The sequence below is a fragment of the Schistosoma haematobium genome, chromosome ZW (genome assembly GCF_000699445.3).
Source record: "Schistosoma haematobium chromosome ZW, whole genome shotgun sequence".
NCBI lineage: Eukaryota > Metazoa > Platyhelminthes > Trematoda > Strigeidida > Schistosomatidae > Schistosoma > Schistosoma haematobium.
The window spans coordinates 39,143,398-39,163,282 of NC_067195.1; the positions used below are offsets into that span (position 1 = coordinate 39,143,398).

General features: G+C 40.5%; 2 protein-coding genes across 2 annotated transcripts in view; one reads left to right on the forward strand and one right to left on the reverse strand.

Moving 5' to 3' along the window:
- MS3_00003509 (uncharacterized protein) lies at nucleotides 1-14,889 on the forward strand. The gene is made up of 3 exons (XM_012938275.3): nucleotides 1-81; nucleotides 10,280-10,973; nucleotides 11,635-14,889. The coding sequence occupies exons 2-3, from the start codon at nucleotides 10,413-10,415 to the stop codon at nucleotides 12,604-12,606; spliced, it is 1,533 nt and encodes a 510-aa protein (XP_012793729.1). The 5' UTR covers nucleotides 1-81; nucleotides 10,280-10,412; the 3' UTR covers nucleotides 12,607-14,889.
- The window catches only part of SNAI2_1 (Snail 2), a 22,769-nt gene continuing 10,444 nt past the window's right edge, over nucleotides 7,561-19,885 (reverse strand). Inside the window, exon 3 of the mRNA XM_012938288.2 lies at nucleotides 7,561-9,796. The gene's annotated coding sequence lies outside the window, so the exon portion shown is untranslated. The remainder of the gene's footprint in view (nucleotides 9,797-19,885) is intronic.

Sequence of the window (19,885 nt, forward strand, 5' to 3'; positions counted from 1 at the left end):
TGTCGAGGTGATGCACCAATCGTTTTACGACGGTTTGACCTTCAAGTGCCCACATCTTTAATAATGGACAAGACTGTAGCGGTAAATCTTTGCTTTCACCCTAGATATAAACTTTGCAATTAAATTCTGATTTGCACGGTCTCTTTATTTTGTGAAGGTTTTCGGGTTTTTGTGCCATTTCTACACATTTATCTATAGCGGCTTCCCCAAAACGGATAAAATTTCGCCAAAATTTGGAGATTGGGTAACTCCATGTTTCCGACTCACCCTGACTATCCTTACTATTGTCTTAAATATATAACAGGTAATAGCCAACAGGATGAAGAACAAAAGAATCCTAGATTTTGACTTTTCTCCTACCTCATGAGTTACTGAAATCAGCGTCATATCTGAGTGAATGTCCACCATGGTCACAGTACATTTTCCACTTGTAAGACAGCATCTATAAATAATCTGTCTTCAGTGAATTAATAAGATTGCCAAATTACGTGCGATAACTTATTGTGTCGATTGTACTCAAAAAGCTATTTTTAAAAGTACAGATCCACTTGTCACCTCTGCAGTGCCCCTTCCAGCTATATAGCTTAGTGAAGCGATTGGCTCTCCTGGGAACACTTACTGATGAAACGGCACAACTACCGGGGCCCAATATCTGTTTTAGTTCTGGGTTCTCGTCGTTTTGCTTCCCTTCCGGTGATTTCCTATCACTAATGGACCATATAGCAATAACTAATTATTTCTTCCTATATAGGTAATGCTTTCTGACGATCCTTATGACATGATTTTGAATTTTCATCATTTCTCACTCTTATTTTACTTTTTGAATTCGATTAGTCCAGGGAATTGTCTCCTGGGTTCAGATTCATCTTGTTTAGTTTGTTATCTGTTGCATGCTCTGGTTGGCATGTTTTCATCCTTTAGCCTTATACTTTTTCAAGCAGTCTTTCGTCGGACATTCATACTCATCTGATATGGGCGTTTATGTCACTTAGGGACCATGATCATCTCGATAATGACGATTCATTTCCTTGTTTGTCGCGAAAAGTTGGTTGAAATGATCATTTACGTTTATTTATTTACTTGGACACAAACATTGGTACAAGGGGGCACGAAGTACGTATGGGCCGCACAATAACAATGAGGCCAGTAAGAGTTTGGTTTGTGTAAGGGCTGTGATACTGTCCGAGTGCCCAAACCGAGACAGGTCCCATTTAAGTAGCTAAGTATCAGCCCTCTTTTACCTATTATACGCGGTTTATACGTACCAAATCTGTCTAATCTTAATCTACTGGGTGTTTATGCAATCTATACGAAGTTGCTGCTCAAGCGTCTCCATTTCCCGTAACCAATTTTTAATGCATACTTTCCCTGAGTTATCTTTAATTTCTATATTATTATTCATCACCATATACATAATATTTCCCATCCTTTTTTTTTGGTGTGTACCATTCATCTAACCTGTTCGCAGCTAAATTTGGTACTCTTTTTAAACTCATTTACTGTCATCTGCTTTCTACTACTAGTCTCTAATACTATACGTCATAAAATGTTTAACTCTATTTCTATCTTTGTTGCATCCTTTTGACCCAATACTATTGTTTCTAGCCCGTATGTTAGGATGGGTGTTATTACTGTTCTTATCGGCTTTTTTTACTATGCCAATATTATTTGACCTTATGATTAGTCTCATTTTTATCATTGCATGTCTTGCTTTAATTACATTTTCCTGGATCGCCTCATCTTTTAGACCATGAACAATGGGACCCAAGTACTTAAATTAGTTCATGCTTTCAATTGTTGCATTGTCTATATGTACTATTCCTTCCTCTTCATCTTCATTTGTGATCATCGTCTTGGTTTTCTTATGGGGTATTCTGATGCCAATTCTTTCAAGTTAGTACATTGTGAAGTAAAAATCTGTTCCTATCAGATGTTATTATGGATCACCAAGAGCTTCCTCCACACTTTCTTGTATGTTTCTGTATAGTTTTAACTCATTTATTGTTCTCATTAGCAATGCTTTTAGAACTGTATACAATGCTTTGATTAGTTCAATAAATGCGAGAACGATTTCGGTTTCAGAATTTAAAGTGCATTGTGTTATATACCTAATAGTTGTAATTACTTGCGCTGTAGACATGCTTCTTTGGGAGCCAAATTGCGTCAATGGTAACAATTCATCTTTTCTGTCATTCATTTGGTTACACGCCACTTTAGCTCATACCTTTCCATTGTTGTCAAAAAGGAAAATACTTCTGTAATTGTTTGAATTATCCCTGCCTCTTTTGTTTTTATTTAAACTGCTAACATCAGCATCTATTCTGTGCGTTGGTATTGTGCCTGGGTTTTCCCCAAATTCATTCATTCTCTTTAGGAGTACTCCTTTTAGCCTGTCCTTTCCATTTTCTAACCATCTCTATAGTTATGCCTTTATTTTCTGGTGCTTTATTATTTTTCATTCTCCGTATAGCTTAAGCCCATCCATTCTAAAAATAGAACCCTGATCACTCACTTATCTGTCATTACTTATGATACATTCCATTGCTTCAAATAACATTTGATAATACTCTTTTAGTACTTCATTTCTTTAGTTAAGCATCAAGCACTAAAATTAACAACGCATATTAGTCTGTCCTTAGAGCTATTTCTAGCTGAAAGTCTAATAAATAAAATATGCAAGCTGTTATATGTGGTCGTGTTCATATAAAATCTCTAGATGTATATTGTTCCGTTCAAAAGATGTACTACTTTTGTCAAAGTGCTATATACATTTCATGTCCCTCTGTAAGACCTGATAAATGTACATTCCTCTTGATCTTATAGAACTTCGCGAATCACGTAAAGCACTGTGGTACTATAACTTTATTGTACTCAAAGGCTGTCAAATATTATTAGTGCTGCTACACGTAGGATTTGTCTCTGTTCATATTCATAAAAAACATAAATCTTGGTTCTATAGTGAAATGAAATTGCATACAGTGATATAACTGATATCATATCAAAAGAAAGTTTAGTGTAATATTTAATGTAGCATTATAGATCATAAAACGGAATTTGTTTGAACGAATGATTTTACCGATAGACAGCAAACACGCCCTACACTGTTTACTGAGGGTCAGGTATCCAGTGAGTACTATCAACTTGCGGCAAAAAAGTCATCACAAAGTATATCCCAAGTGTCTTGTTAAGAAATATTCTGTGTAAACCATTGACATCATGATTAATTTTTATACAAAGTCTGTTAACATGCCCCCAAATGCCCTGGTATGGCCGGGAGTGGGGTGTGCCCGCCCTCCCTCTCAAAATGCTCTCACACGGTCACGCGTATACAGCCTCTGCCAGGGAAGTCCTACTCACTGCCTTCTCGTTGCGGGGGTGTTGTTTACGAAATTGAGAGGACAAAAAGCGAATGTCCGGCGTTTTAACTGGATTCCAAACCAATGGTGCACATGGGCTCCAGTATCCTGCGGGAACAAGTGGCGTATGAACCAATCGTTGGTCACCGGCTACCATGGAACTGCATCTCCTCAGACCTTTAGGTCTAAGGCTCGGGGTATGGCCTCCTAAGAAAACTGCCTGCTTCGGTCTGGGCACCCGGGCAGTATCCCAGCCCTCACATAAATCGGATGATTTATGTGGCGCATATGTATTTGGTGCCTCCTTGTACCAATGTTTATGTGTCTAAATAAAATAAAATCTGTTAACATTATGAGAAAATTATAAGCGTTAGATCAATGTATAGCGATTAGAATGACCAATGTAAATGAGTTCATATATTTATTCCAACAGTCCTATTAACACAGTAGAGCTTGATGCATTACTTTGTTTCGTGAAATAATGAGTTACCCTTGCTTTTTTAACTTCTGTGTGATAGAAACTAGTAAGAAAGCACTGGCTAATGTAACATGTCGAATAATTCTCATTCTTTGAGGATGAATAATACACATTTCTCAGAATCTGGTAAGTCCTGCTTCGGTTTGGGCACCCGGGCAGTATCACAGCCCACACACAAATTGATGAACTCTTTATGCCTATGGAAATTACCTTTCTCGCTTTGAAAAACAAACAATTGATTCAGATTATTATCATTACAATTATTGTCATTATTAATACTATTATTACTACTACTATTATTGTCATTATTCACCCTCTTTTATACTTATACAGCGGCTCGTCTTTGGTGGAAATTCGACTGTATCTAAACGTTCTCGAGTCACTGTCCGGTTGAAAATTGTATGTTACCACCGAATACGAGGACTGAAGCAGTTTTTCTGAAACCACGTGCACCATTCAAACTGGCTGCCTTCAACGTTCGCACATTTATGCAGGTCGGACAACAGATAGGGCTGGCTATGTCTTTGGAAAGTCTTAATATTGATGTTTGTTGTCTATCCGAGACCCGTATTCAAGACTCTGGTGAAGTACTACAAATTCGATCTCCATCTGTCGCTTCGAAAAGCTTGTTTTACGTGCGCTTGTCCGGGGACCCTGTGGCATCTTCGTCTGGTCTTGCTGGCGTTGGTGTCGCACTAAGCGCTAGAGCTGAGGCAGCACTAGTCGATTGGATCCCCATTAACAGTCGGTTATGTGCTGTTAGATTAGAAAGTTCCATCAAAGTGAGAAGAAATCGGCGTGAGAAACGATGTCTTTTCGTCATCTCCGCCTATGCCCCGACAGATTGCAGCCCGGATGCAATCAAGGATGAGTTTTACCACCAGTTATCTGTTCTTCTCCAGAAAGTGCGTTCGACAGATATTGTAGTACTAGCCGGAGACTTGAATGCCCAGGTCGGGCGTCTAGGCACAGAAGAGAGTCGTTTAGGTGGCCGATGGGGACTCGTTGGTCTCAGGTCAGATAACGGGGACCGTCTACTGCAACTTTGCACAGACCACAACCTGTTTCTGGCTAGCACTAACTTTCGGCACAGTCATCGCCGATGTGCCACCTGGCGTCCTCCCTCTGCATCTCAAGCCTGGACTCAGATTGATCACATCGCGATCAGCTACCGCTGGCGTGGTTGTGTACAAGACTGCCGCTCCTTTTGGAGTACCTATCTGGACTCTGACCATGCCTTGGTCTGCGCCAATCTTGCCTTACTTTTCAGTGGCCAACGAAGTGACCACCACCAAAAGATTGATGTTAGCAAGCTGGTTGCAACTTCTGTTGCAAGTAAGTATCGAACCGAGCTAGCCTCTAGGCTAGCTACCACTCCACCGAAAAGTATAGATGAGCATTGGTTGCAATTGCATGACGCCATGAAAATGGCGGGAACAGTCAGTTGTGGGTTTGCGAAACGTCCCGCTTTTAAGCACTGGGTTTCTCCAGGTTCCTTACAACTCATTGAAGCCCGTCGGTCTACTCCGGCTGACCGTGAGTTTGACCATAAACAAAGGATGTTACGTAAGGAAATTGGGCAAAGCTTGCGTAAGGACCGAGAAGCCTGGTGGTCGATGCGTGCTAATGAGCTGGAAGCAGCAGCTGCATCTGGTAACTACCGGAAGCTCTTCCAACTCATCCGAGCCACTGGCAGCAAGAAGTCTGGTGTGAGTGAAACAATCTGCGAGGATGATGGGATGCCAATCACTAACATCCATCGACGTCTTGGACGATGGGCAGAATTTTTCGAAGGGCAGTTCAACTGGCCTGCTGCTCCGGCAACATCGGTCAGACTGTCCTGCCCTCCATGGCCGGTGACGACTGATCCACCAAATGAGGAGGAAGTCCGCAAGGAACTCCAACTCTTGAAGCGTTACAAATCACCTGGCCCAGATGACTTACCTCCGGCTCTTTTTAAAGATGGTGGTGACTTTTTGACTAAGGAATTGACGACGTTGTTTACAAAGGTTTGGGAACTAGAGAGTGTACCAACGTCATGGAATGAGTCGATAGTTGTCCCTATCTTTAAAAGGGTTCACGTCGTTCCTGTAACAACTATCGGGGGATAAGTTTACTTCCGATTGCGTCCAAGCTATTGGGTTCCGTCATTCTTCGTAGGTTGTTCAAAACCCGAGAAAGATTGACTCGCGAGGAGTAGGCTGGGTTTCGTTCTGGTCGAGGATGTATTGATCATATCTTCACCCTCCGCCAAATGTTAGAACACCGCCATACTTTTCAAAGGCCAACAATCGTAGTGTTTCTTGACATCAGGGCTGCCTTCGATTCGTTGGACAGGACTGTTCTCTGGGATTGTCTATTGAAGAAGGGTGTGCCTGAGAAGTTTATTAACATCCTAAAAGCCCTATATAAAAACACCTCAGGCAGAGTGAGGGCATACAACCACCTCTCTCCATTGTTCCATTCGAGCAGTGGGGTTAGGCAGGGTTGCCCAATCTCACCATTCCTCTTCAACTTTGCCATCGATGACATTCTAGAAACAGCTCTGATGGATGTAAGTAATGGTGGTGTGGATCTGTTGCCTGGAGAAAGACTTCTCGACCTTGAGTATGCGGACGATATTGTCTTACTGTGCGATACTGCCCAAGGCATGCAATCCGCACTTAATCAGCTGGCAATCAGTGTCCGTAGGTATGGTATGTGCTTTGCACCTTCGAAGTGCAAAGTACTTCTACAAGACTGGCAGGATTCCAATCCTGTACTCACCCTGGATGGTGAGCAGATAGACGTAGTTGAGAAGTTCGTGTATCTGGGTAGCTGCATAAGTGCTGGTGGGGGTGTGAGTGATGAGATCAATGCACGAATAGTGAAAGCCAGAGCGGCTTATGCCAATCTGGGCCACCTTTGGCGCCTTCGTGATGTTAGTCTGGCTGTAAAGGTCGGATCTACAACGCGTCGGTGAGAGCAGTTTTGCTCTATGCTTGTGAAACCTGGTCTCTCCGAGTTGAGGACGTTAGACGACTCTCTGTGTTCGATCATCGCTGTCTCCGAAGGATTGCTGACATTCAGTGGCAACACCATGTCAGTAATGCAGAGGTTCGGCATCGTGTGTTCGGGCACAGAGATGATAATTCAATTGGTGTCACCATCTTGAAACACCGACTTCGGTGGCTTGGACATGTTCTACGAATGTCGTCCCAGAGAATTCCACGTCGTGCATTATTTGCCGACTCTGGGACTGGTTGGAAGAAGCGGAGAGGTGGTCAGTGTGTGACATGGTGTCGTGGTATGAAAGAAAGCTGCAAAGGACTGGCTTCTGTTGGTCCTTCACGACTCCCTGGTTGGGGTCTGAGAGATGGTGCTACACAGTGGCTAGAGACGTTATCAGATATGGCTCAGAATAGAAGCCAGTGGCGATCCTGCTGTAACCTTCTTTTACTTTCTTCATAAAAAGTGGTTGTGTCTCCTTTACCTGAAAGATTTCTTCTGATTGTACCTTTTCGTTCCCTCGTTACTACCACACTACCTTACTCCAATCTCTTCGTCATTGTTCTCTTTTTCTTTTGCGCTCCTTAGTTTTTTTTTTCTACTTCTCTTCGAATTCTCATTGTTTTGTGTGGCGCATATATATTGGCACTCTCTTGTACCAATATTCATGTGTTCAAATAAATAAATAAATAAAAATATAATCTGGTAAGTGAAGTTAAATGAACTCCTTGTTTGTTAATTGAGGTTCAACCCCTAATTTATTAATATTTAGCTTCAGAATTCTTTTTTTTCACTCATAAATTGACTGACACTTTTAAAGTATATTATCATTTTTATTATCAGTTTCTTACTATTTTGATATTTAGTTTTGCTCGACATTTGCCCTACACCAAGGCAGAACCAATATGAAGTTGTGTGTAAATTACACATTTTATGATTTCTGCCCCTGTCAATTATCACGTGACAAAATCGTCAATCAGAATACCGAGTTCTGTCACCTTGTCCCTGTTATAAACCAATGACAGTAACCAGCACCAGCAGCCCTGAATCATTATTGGTCCTTAATAATAGTAGCTTCTCACCTATCCCTGCTCGTTGATTTCAGAACACAATATCAACCCTCATCTTACGAATAACATATTTCAGATATTCGTAATTTATATACAAGTAGACTAGACCTTATCACGCCATAAAATAAAAAATAACAACTATACAAGATCAGGCCAAAAGTGGCTGTGAGTATAAGAGACCGGAACTAATAGATTGGGAATAAATTAAGAACAGCAAATCGTATAATACTAGCCAATAGTTGAAGTGAAGGGCTGTGATATATATATAAGTAAAAAAATATTTGTATTTGAAACAGATTTCTGAGCATTCTGTTTATGAGAATACCAACATGTAAATGTCATGAAATTCTGCATTAAAGTTACAATTTCACTCGATATCATAACTCGCATGTTACTTGTATGAATGAACGTCACGCTCATTTTATTTTACGTATCATTTTATCCGGGATTTTGAAATTAATCATTAAGTTTTATGTAAGTTCGTTCCATTTTCAATGTAGCTATAGCTTGTAAAGATTTGCTGAGTTGGAATAATATCCCAGGTCCTGATATAGTTATTTCCAGGTAGTTTCATTGATCTCTGTTGGCTAGAGGTTTAAGACACAACCCTTCTTTGTTTTTAGCTAAACATATATTTTATCGCTTTCAGTCTAGCTTTTGTTTTATGCATGATGTTTATAGTAGCTACATTTTTATGATCAATAGTTGTGGTGACACAGGTTTAACTTATTCATCCTCATTTCCAACCGTAAACTTGTATTTCAGTTCACTCAATGTTTTCGCACACGTGTAAAATGCAATGCAACCCATTCGCTAAGTACACGTCAAGTCGATTTTGAGCGTCACTTTCGTATAAAAGTCAGTGACACTGTTCGGTTATATCAGAAAAGGTAAAACTGTACCCGAGGCTGAAACTCATTTGTTGACTTCAGTAATTTAATCACCAATCCACCTAACACATACGTATCCCTAAACATTCATCATTTTATTGAACCCGATCAATAAATTGATTATTTACTTGCTTGTATAAGTCGTACCCTACTGTATGTGTTGTGATTTCAATAAACAAATATCTTACTTTATAGTTGGTTATCAGCAGGTACAAATGATGCTTCAGGATTGGGTTGCATCGACACCCGAACTAATGATAGGGAGTGAAGTAATTGAGCGTGTCGACCTCTTCTTATCTTGGGAGTCTCATCAGCCCTTGTAGTCCGGTGTGTGACGAAATCTCAGCACGGATACAGAAAGCTCGACTAGCTTTTGCCAACTTGCGTCATTTATGGCGTAGGCGAGATATCCGTCTATCAACCAAAGGACGTGTTTACTGCGCAGCAGTTCGTTCTGACCTACTTTATGGCAGTGAAACATGGCCAGTAAGAGTAGAGGACATTCGTAAGTTACTATTATTCGATCATATATATCTTCGAAGCATTGCTCATATATCCTGGGACCACCGAGTAACTCAGTTGTTAGGAAACGGGTACTGGGTAAGGATGGCAAATCAATTGATGAAGTAGTGAAACTTCATCAGTTGAGATGGCTGGGACACATGTTACGTATGCCCAACCACCAAATGCCCTGACGTGCGATGTTTTATGGTGTAGGAGTAGGTTGGAAGAAAGCTATGGTCGGCCAGACCAAAACATGGCACAAATCCATAAAGTCATTAACAAGTGGGCTGAGCCATGTTGGTAGGTGTAGACAAAATGGTTGGGATCCGTGAGACGATAGCAAACGATGGTTAGAGACCTTGATTGACATGGCGCAGGTGCATCCACTCTTTGTGTTTTCCCAAATTCCAATCTTCTGAATTCTTCATGTCCCCTTTCTTCTCTTTCAAAATTTATTTCACTGGATTATACTCCTTAAATAATATCTTCAAACCCTAATCTTTCCGATTACTGCTTATACTTTTACTACCTCTACCATTACGGGATTTGAATCGACAACTGCATCTCTGTGCTAATATGGTGTGGCAACTCGGACTGATATACGTACGTACGAAATTCTACGTTGTTACTGACTAACTGACCAGGTACAAATGGGAACTTTTAGGTTCTGTAACATTTCTGGACATATGAGGTTTGCTTCAAGGGGCGCACTTACACAATTAATTGGACATAATATCAAGTTCATTTAAGCTGAAATGTCAAAAGTGAGTCAAACAATAAACCAAATTGTTGTGGAAATTCACTTTTGTCAAACAAGTATACCAAGTACTCGTTCGTTCATTTATTTATGGATAATGCTTGTCACCTGATTTGCTCGGTACTACCCATTAAGCTCCTAGGGCGCACGAATTTCGTAGGTCATTCTCAATTGGTTTTTTAAGATTAAAAGTTACATATTAATTCTCCCTTTCCCATAATATTCTTGCATTTCAGATAACCCAACAAACTGAACTTCTGACAAAACTACATTATCCGTCATCTGTTTTCTGATCACGAAACAAATTTCTGTGTATATAATCAGTCAACATAATAGAAATTATACCTGTGGCGCTAAAAACAATTTCCAATGTGTATTCCTCATTACTTGATTGTCGGTGGTGGCTTGTCCGGTTTAGTTACTTCTTACCTCATCTCGTTAACCCGACCATTGGGGAGTTACCGTCTAACAGTTTTGGAGAGTAACAGTAGGTGGGGTGGTTGGATTCAATCAGTTAAAAATATGGATACTGGATCAATCTATGAAATTGGTCCACATAGCGCTCGTGCAAAATCTGCCACATCAGGTCTTTTGATGAGAATAGTGAAAAGTTTGCATCTCGAAAACTCACTTGTATGGATGAGACAGGGTACAGATGAAGCGAAACGATTAATCTATATAAATGGCCAACTGTTGCCACTGTCTGCGTTCAATTTTTCCACTTTAAAACCACTCACTAGGTCCAACTGTAGTTTAATCATCAGGCGGTTATTTTCTCGACGCCCACCATCTCAGTCAGACTGGACTGTTGATGAATTCCTTCGCTCTCGTTTTGATTCCGAATTCGCTGACTACTTTGGCAGTGCTCTGATGAGAGGTATCTTTGCTGGTGATTCACGAAACCTTAGTGCTCGTGCTTGTTTGCCTACGGTAAGTTACCTGTTTGTTAAGATGACAATAATTTCAAGAATACAATTATGACAGTTTAGTTCTAATATATCCTGCAAGTTTTGTAGTGTATTCTCATTTTCATCTATCGCATCTACTAAAAAATATGATAGTCGAGATTATTGGCCTGAAAAATGGCAGGTTCGGAATCACTGTTAATTTTTCAGAGATATTTTAGAGTCTTTCAAAGCATACACATTTAACAGGTTAATAGATAATTTGATTTGCTTTCATAACAACTTTTCTGAAAGTGCATTAATTTTTTTAGCATCCTGTAAGCTTCGAGTAAAGCAGTTTCTAGGAGTGCTATTAAGTTACTTCGACGTAATTTTGAAACAGGTTTATTTTTTGAGCGTTTTCATTACTATTCACTTTCCCATTATGGAAATCATTGACCAATTTTCGGAAGCTTGAATACCTGTGTATGTTGTATGTAGAAGAAATATTAATGGACATTATCCTTCATGTAAAATGTTCTTTTCAGTTTAGTTGTGGTTGAGACGGTTACCTGATGAGGCTTAATCTCCAGGTATTTGCGTAGGTCGTTGCAATCATTAGTTTACCAGGTTACGAGTTTTTAATGCTTCCATTTGTCTTTTTTGGTTCAGTGTTTATGACATCATCTTATTATGTATTCTTTCAGATGGTGAAGTCGGAAGAATATGGACCGAATCTTATTCTCGGGATTCTACTTTCATCGATAAACCGATCTTTAGATCGTATCGTTATACCAAATATGATTGACGACAAACTCCCGCAACTGAATAACTTGGTTCCATCTGATGCGATTGCCTGGACTTTATCAGGTGGATTGGAGACACTGATTAACACTATTGTAGATCATTTAAGTAGGAAACATCCACACATCGATTTGAAGTTAAACTCTTCCGTTGAAAAATTAAAATCTCTAAATGGCTGCTTTGAGTATACATACAAGGTCATCGGTGATAATGGTAACGACAAAGAAAAAAATACAGCCGATATAGTCTTTTTTTGCTGCCCATCCTTCATTACAGCAAGCATTTTGGAAAACATACTGACTACTGAAACTCTAAGCTATCTGAAACCCGACTCTATTCCATGGGGAAGTATTGTCAGCGCTGTCTTAGAAATAGATGACTCCTTTACTCCCTTAGTACGTGGGTTTGGGCACTTAGTACCGCGTACGGAAGATGAACATATTTTGGGTGTAATATACGATTCCTTTGCGTTCCCGAAATTGGATGGATTTAATAAAAATTTACGATATACAGTAATGATGAAACCATTTCGTGAATGGCTCGAAGCCTCCACAAGTTTAGGTTCCTCGGAACACCTGAAAAACACCATTGAAGAAGTTGCGAAAACCGTCCTTATAAACCATCTTAAAATACCGGCTCCGGTCATTGTTGGTCGTCATATTAGTATTCTCCGTAACTGTATTCCCCAGTATCCTCCAGGTCATTTAACTAATATGGCTAATTTGCGCAACGGCATTCGGCGAATTTCGAATGGCCATAGTTCTGGCCGAAGTGGTATATATCTTGTTGGTAATTCGTACGATGGCGTTGGGTTGAATCATGTTGTCTATAGCGCTGCATGTGCAGTCGCAGAAGAGTTCAGTTCATCTTCATGAAAATAGTTTTTTAAAACCACTGTTCACAAACCAACTTATGTACAATACTCTGCTTATTAATAGCACTAACGTATGAAGATGTCTGCTAGAAGATTATGGATGTAAAATAAACCATATACATTTTGAAAAAACCTGTTTTTGGTTTTTATATTAAAGTTACTACATTTTCATCCTTTTCTTCAGCACATAACAGGATCTTGCAAATTTGTAGTTTATCATTGGAATGCTTATCATATTGTGCAAATATATCCCCACTAAGTGTTTTTTTTTTATTTTTTTGAACGGAGCGTTTTGGAAACTGGATTGAATAGTTGGTGACGAAGATAGGTATCTCTTGATAAGAGAGCTTCCATAATTAGAAGTTGTTTGGCCTGTGTGAAGAAAACTACAAAACTGACAGATCTTGATTACCAATGAGAAAAGTGAATTAGTTATCAAATGGATGACTGTAGGATTGGTTTAACATTACCAAAAAACTATTATGCTTGATTTCGATATTTATATCAATCATCCGACAAACATTTATTAATCCACTTGTTGTTTTGAATCTAAGATCAGAAGTACTGCTGTTCATTTCAGGTTTTGCAGGAGATTTTGAGTGATTCTGTTCAGTAGTAGGTAACTGAACTATTTTTATACCTAAGCTTAATTAGCTTATCATTAGTAGTTATTTATTTGAGCACATAAAGGTTTGTACAAAAGGGCACCAGAATATATATTCGCCACACAAATCATTTAATTTATGTGTGGGTTGGAATACTTGCCGGGTCCCCGAAGCGAAGCAGTTAGTTTTCTTAGGAGGACCACTCCCTTACTTTTTGACCTAGAGGTCTAATCCACAAGCCAGCGTAGCAAGGTTAGGGGATGCGGTCCTGTGGTGGCCGGTGGCGAAGAATAGGTTCATACGCCATTTTCTACCTCAGGATCTTGGAGTACATGTTCACCCATTGGCTTAGAATCAGGGTTTTTCAACGCCCGTAGTTGGATCTTCCATACCCATCAATCCGGTTTAAGCGCCGGACATTAGCTTTTCATCCTCTCAATTTCCTAAACACGAGAAGGCGGTGAATAGGACTTCCCTGCCAACGGATATATACATGTGGCCGTATGACAGCGTTTCAAAAGGGGGGGGTGGGCTCTTCCAACTCTCGGCCGTACCAAGTCATTTGCTTAAGCTAGTTGTGTTAATAGCACATTGTATTGTTTAGCAAACCTAAACGTCTAGTCACTTTAGTTCTTCAAAGGTGGGATGCGATTCTACAAAAGGAACTTAAAAGTTTTAGCCTGACTCAGTTTGTAAAGTCCTTAATCTTTGACTGCTCGATATTCCCAGCGTCCTTTAAGAAGGAAACCTAGTTCCAGGTGAATATTACATTTTCACCGTCATCTCAAGTTAGTATTCTATTACGACGGGAGATTTGAAGCAGCACTAATAGCATTGTTATTTCCATCTCCATATTTGGTTAATTATTTGTTATCTGATAAGTTAACACACTACTTTGGCTGAGTCAGTCAACAACGTAGAATTTCGTACGTACGTATATCAGTCCGAGTTGCCACACCATATTAGCACAGAGATGCAGTTGTCGATTCAAATCCCGTAATGGTAGAGGTAGTAAAAGTATAAGCAGTAATCGGAAAGATTAGGGTTTGAAGATATTATTTAAGGAGTATAATCCAGTGAAATAAATTTTGAAAGAGAAGAAAGGGGACATGAAGAATTCAGAAGATTGGAATTTGGGAAAACACAAAGAGTGGATGCACCTGCGCCATGTCAATCAAGGTCTCTAACCATCGTTTGCTATCGTCTCACGGATCCCAACCATTTTGTCTACACCTACCAACATGGCTCAGCCCACTTGTTAATGACTTTATGGATTTGTGCCATGTTTTGGTCTGGCCGACCATAGCTTTCTTCCAACCTACTCCTACACCATAAAACATCGCACGTCAGGGCATTTGGTGGTTGGGCATACGTAACATGTGTCCCAGCCATCTCAACTGATGAAGTTTCACTACTTCATCAATTGATTTGCCATCCTTACCCAGTACCCGTTTCCTAACAACTGAGTTACTCGGTGGTCCCAGGATATATGAGCAATGCTTCGAAGATATATATGATCGAATAATAGTAACTTACGAATGTCCTCTACTCTTACCGGCCATGTTTCACTGCCATAAAGTAGGTCAGAACGAACTGCTGCGCAGTAAACACGTCCTTTGGTTGATAGACGGATATCTCGCCTACGCCATAAATGACGCAAGTTGGCAAAAGCTAGTCGAGCTTTCTGTATCCGTGCTGAGATTTCGTCACACACCGGACTACAAGGGCTGATGAGACTCCCAAGATAAGAAGAGGTCGACACGCTCAATTACTTCACTCCCTATCATTAGTTCGGGTGTCGATGCTACCCAATCCTGAAGCAAAATTTTGCATTTCGAGGGGGAGACTAGCATCCCGAACATGCTTGTATTGTTGCTTACGGTGGTCAGAAGACTCTGCATTTTGTCAGCGTTCTCACCAAATAAAACTATGTCATCGGCATATTCTAAGTCAACAAGTGAATCTCCCAGTAAAAGTTCAACTCCTGGAAGTTTAGTTAAGGAATATGTTATCTCTAAAAGCACGTCAACGACAGTTAAACAAGAAAGGAGAGAGTGGAAAGCCCCGACAAACACCACTTGAGGTAATCAATTCTGATGACAGTTCGCCATAAGCTCTCACTCGACCAGTTGTGTTCGAGTAGAGAACCTTTACAAGGTTAATTTACTTCTTCGGTACTCCTTTCAGTGACAAACACTGCCATAGAACCTTACGATCAACAGAGTCAAATGCCGCCTTAAGTTCGAGAAATACTACGATTGTGGGATGTCTGAGTGTGTCTATGTTCTAGGACCTGACGTAGTGTGAATATCTGGTCTATACCGCCACGTCCAGGTCGAAAACCAGCCTGGTTTTCTCTAGTCTGCTCTTCACCAGCTTTAGTTCGGCGTCGATGTATTATTGAGGCTAATATTTTAGACACTATATTAGTCAAACTGGTTCCTTTAAGATTGTCACAAGAGGACTTTCTTTTTTTCTTTCTTCCTTTCTTATAGACTGGCACAATCAGTGATTGAGGCCAGTCAGATGGGATTACGTCCGGTTCCCAGATTCTACCTAAGACCTCAGTCAGTCTCATTCCTAATACTGGACCGCCATCTTTAAAAATCTCAGGGGTGAACCTGTCAGGGCCTGCTGCTCTCCCACGCTTCATATTTCCCATAGCTTTTTCACCATCGTAAAGATTTGGAGGACTTACATCAACTTGCCATTCAAGTTGAATGGAGATCGTGGGAAACCAAAGTGTGGCTGAAGGGCAGTTCAACCGATCCCTAAATTGTTCTGCCCATCTATCCAATCTCCTGGATTGAGAGTGAATAATATGTTCAACTTTTCCCAAAATAGTTTCGCTAACATTTGAGTTCCTAGTACCAGTTTCCTTGACAAGTCTGAACAGTCGTCTGTTGTTGTCGATTACCGCTGCCTTTCCCATCCCTTGCTTTCGCTACCCACCACTGTTTGCCACCATTGCGTAGACTTCTTATCAGCCTGCGCTTAAGCTGACTCCGCTCATCGTCATGGTCAGAGCCAGATGGGATAAGTTTTCGAGCATCTATCAGTGCGGTAGATCCAGTGTTCCTCCCTAACCTTATGGTTTACCGTACTAGCAGATATCACTGCTGTTTCCACAGCTTTTCGGATATCATTGCACGCTGCTTCGGGGTGGGCATCACTTACATGGCTGCCTAACTGTTTTTCTAGTTGTACCTTAAATATATTCTTAGCTTGGCTACTTTGGCTGGACATTTCACTTACAAGAAGCGGCTTAAATTTGATGGATTTTAGGGACGAAATGATAGTGTATCTATGGGGTCATCACTCGCCTCACTTCTAGCCAAGTATTTCATGGTCTGGTGTGGAAAACGCCGCACCTAAACCCACAAATGGCAGCCCTGGTACGGCCAAGAGTGGGGAGAGTCAGCTCTCCCTCTCGAAATGCTCTCACATGGCCATGTGCATACATCCATTGCCAGGGAAGTTTTACTCAATACCTTCCCCCGGTGGAGATGGTGTTTACGAAATTGAGAGGATGAAAAGCGAATGTCCGGAGCTTTTACCGAGTTGGTAGATACGGAGGACCCACCCAAGGGAGTTGGGAACACTGATTTCAAACCAATGGTGCACATGGGCTCCACGATCCTAAGGAAACAAATGGCGTGTGAACCTATTATTGGTCACCGGCTACCATGTGGTTGCTCCCGCTAAAGTTGCTCCACTGGCTTGTGGATTAGAATTTTTGGTCAAAGACTCCGGGTATGACCCCCTTAGAAAACCACCTACTTCTGTTTGGGCACCCGAGGAGTATCCCAGCCCTCACAAAATGAATGATTTATGTGGCACAAATATATTTTGTGCCTTCTTGTACTAATGTTTATCTGTTTAAATAAATAAATTATGCATGAAAGATATTTCAGTTATGCTTTTATCGTCTGAGCAAAAATATCAAACTCAACAGCATCCTCGAGGAGTTAAATAGCTGCAACCAGTCAGTTTGGGGTGGAGGATCATGTGTTACCAACAGATTGTAAAGAAGGACACCTCATCAGCATACGAAAGAAAGGAGATCCCAGTAAGTGTGAGAACTAAGGAGGCATCATACTACTATCAATGCTTAGAAAAGTTTCCAACAGAATGTTGTTGAACCACATGAAAAATCGAGTTGACTCCCAGACTCGAAATCGATAGATCAGACTCCGTAAAGATCGGTCGCATTACCGACCAAATCACTGATTATTGTTGAGCAATCAGTTGGGTGAAACTCGTCACTATACATCAATATGACTGACTATGAGAAAGCGTTTGACAACTTAGATAGGAGAACCTTGTGGACTTTGCTCAGACGCCATGGTACACTTGAGAAGGTCGTCAGCATCTTATGGAATTCATATAATGGACTACACAGCAAAGTCGTGCATGAATGACAGATGCACTCCAGGAGAAGACTGATTTCATACAAAATTATTTACTCTCATTCTTTCTTTTGATGGTTGACTGGATTATGAGGACCTCCACATCTGAGGGGAGGCATGGAATACAGTGGACAACTGGGATGCAAATAGATGACTTGGAATTTGCAGATGACTTAGCTCTCATATCCCATTCACACCAAGAAAGGCAGATGAAGACAACTAGTGCAGCAGCAGACTCTTCATCAGTAGGCCTCAACATACACGAAGGAAAAAGCAGCATCCTCAAATACAACATGGAGAACACCAACACAATCACACTGGATAGAGCAGATGTGGAAACTTTCACGTATCTGGTCAGCATCATCGATGAATAAGGAGGATCTAATGCAGACGTAAACACAAGGAATAGCAAAGCAAGCAAAGCATTCCTACAACTGAAGAACATAGGGAGCTGAAAACCACTGTCAATCAATATCAAAATCAGAATGTTCAATACAAACGTGAAGACAGTTTTGTTGTATGGAGCTGAAACGTGGTTAACTACTACAGCCATCATCATACTTAATGTCTGTTAATCGGATACCATCAGCAACAGCCTAGTGTGTGGAGAAAAAACCAGCTTCCAACTGAAGAAATTAGGAGAATATGTTGGAGGTGGATAGGACATACATTGAAGAAATCATCAAACTGTATCACGAGTCAAGCTCTAACTTGAATGGGAAATGAAAAGAGAGAAGGATAGCTCAGGACAGGGCTGTTTAGAGAATCTTGATGGTAGACTATGTTTTACGAGGTGTAACCGACTTAAGTAAATAATAGCGGTAAGGATGCCTATTAGGACATTTTGGCACCCACTTTACAGCAAGCTATTAATAAATTGTATTATTATTAATTTATATGTTTTATGCTAAGATGATTAAATGTGTTCCCCATCGCAAACTTGAAAACGAGGAATTATTGTAAATGCTTGTCATTTATCGTGTCCAATATATCTGACTGAAGCTAATCAGGACTTGGTTTAATTACTCAAGTAACAGTAATATGTGAGACTTAATATTCTTGAACTAGTTCCCATGGGATCGATAATGAACACTGTTGAGAAGTTCTATTTAGAAATAAAACAACTATTTAATGTTTGATAAGTTTACAGGGATTCTTCAGTTGATGTTAATCTATTGTGAAAACTACGTTCATGGGTAATATTACCAGAAGCCAATCAGTTTAGTGATAAATGCTGGTAGTTAACTAAGAAAATTTATGTGAAATTGAAGTTATAATTTCAATTGGTGCTTTGTCTGGTTAAACTTGTTTGTTTTCGTATAATGTCTTTTCATAAAAAAGTCAATTGAATGCAGTTTATTTAGGTTAATTTTAATTGTTAAATTTAAATCTGGTGATCGACTGGATTATGAAGATGTCAACATCTGGGGGGAAGCACGGGATACAATGGACAGTTAGGATGCAGCTGAACGATCTAGATTTCGCAGAAGATCTGGCTCTTCTATCACAAACGCAACAACAAATGCAGGAGAAGACGACTAGTGTAGCAGCAGCCTCAGCAGCAGTAGGTCTCAATATACACAAAGGGAAAAGCAAGATTCTCCGATACAACACAACATGCACCAATCGAATCAAACTTGATGGAGAGGCTTTGGAAGATGTAAAAACCTTTACATATCTGGGCAGCATCATTAATGAACACGGTGTATCTGATGCAGATGTGAAGGTGCGTATTGGCAAAGCAAGAGTAGCATATTTACAACTGAAGAACACCAGGAACTCAAAACAACTGTAAACCAGAACCAAGGTCAGAATTTTCAATACAAATGTCAAGACAGTTCTACTGTATGAGGCGGAAACTTGGAGAACTACGAAAGCCATCAACCAGAAGTTACAAGTGTTTATTTACAGTTGCCTACGCAAAATACTTCGGATCCGTTGGTCAGACACTATCGGCAACAACCTACTGTGGGAGAGAACAAACCAGATCCCAGCGGCGGAAGAAATCAGGAAGAAGCACTGGATATGAATAGGACACACATTGAGGAAAGCACCCAACTGCGTCACATGGCAAGCTCTCACTTGGAATCCTCAAGGCCAAAGGAGAAGAGGAAGACCAACGAACACATTACGCCGAGAAATGAAGACAGACATGAGAAGAATGAACAAGAATTGGATGGAACTAGAAAGGAAGGCCCAGGACAGAGTGGGTTGGAGAATGCTGGTCGGCGGCTTGTGCTCCGTTGGGGGTCACAGGCGTAAGTAA

Bases quoted from the DNA above. Each gene is read 5' to 3' on its own strand.
- MS3_00003509 (XM_012938275.3), top strand. From the start codon at position 10,413: ATGTGTATTCCTCATTACTTGATTGTCGGTGGTGGCTTGTCCGGTTTA. The intron at 10,974-11,634 runs GTAAGTTACCTG...GTATTCTTTCAG, and splicing joins CTCGTGCTTGTTTGCCTACG to ATGGTGAAGTCGGAAGAATA.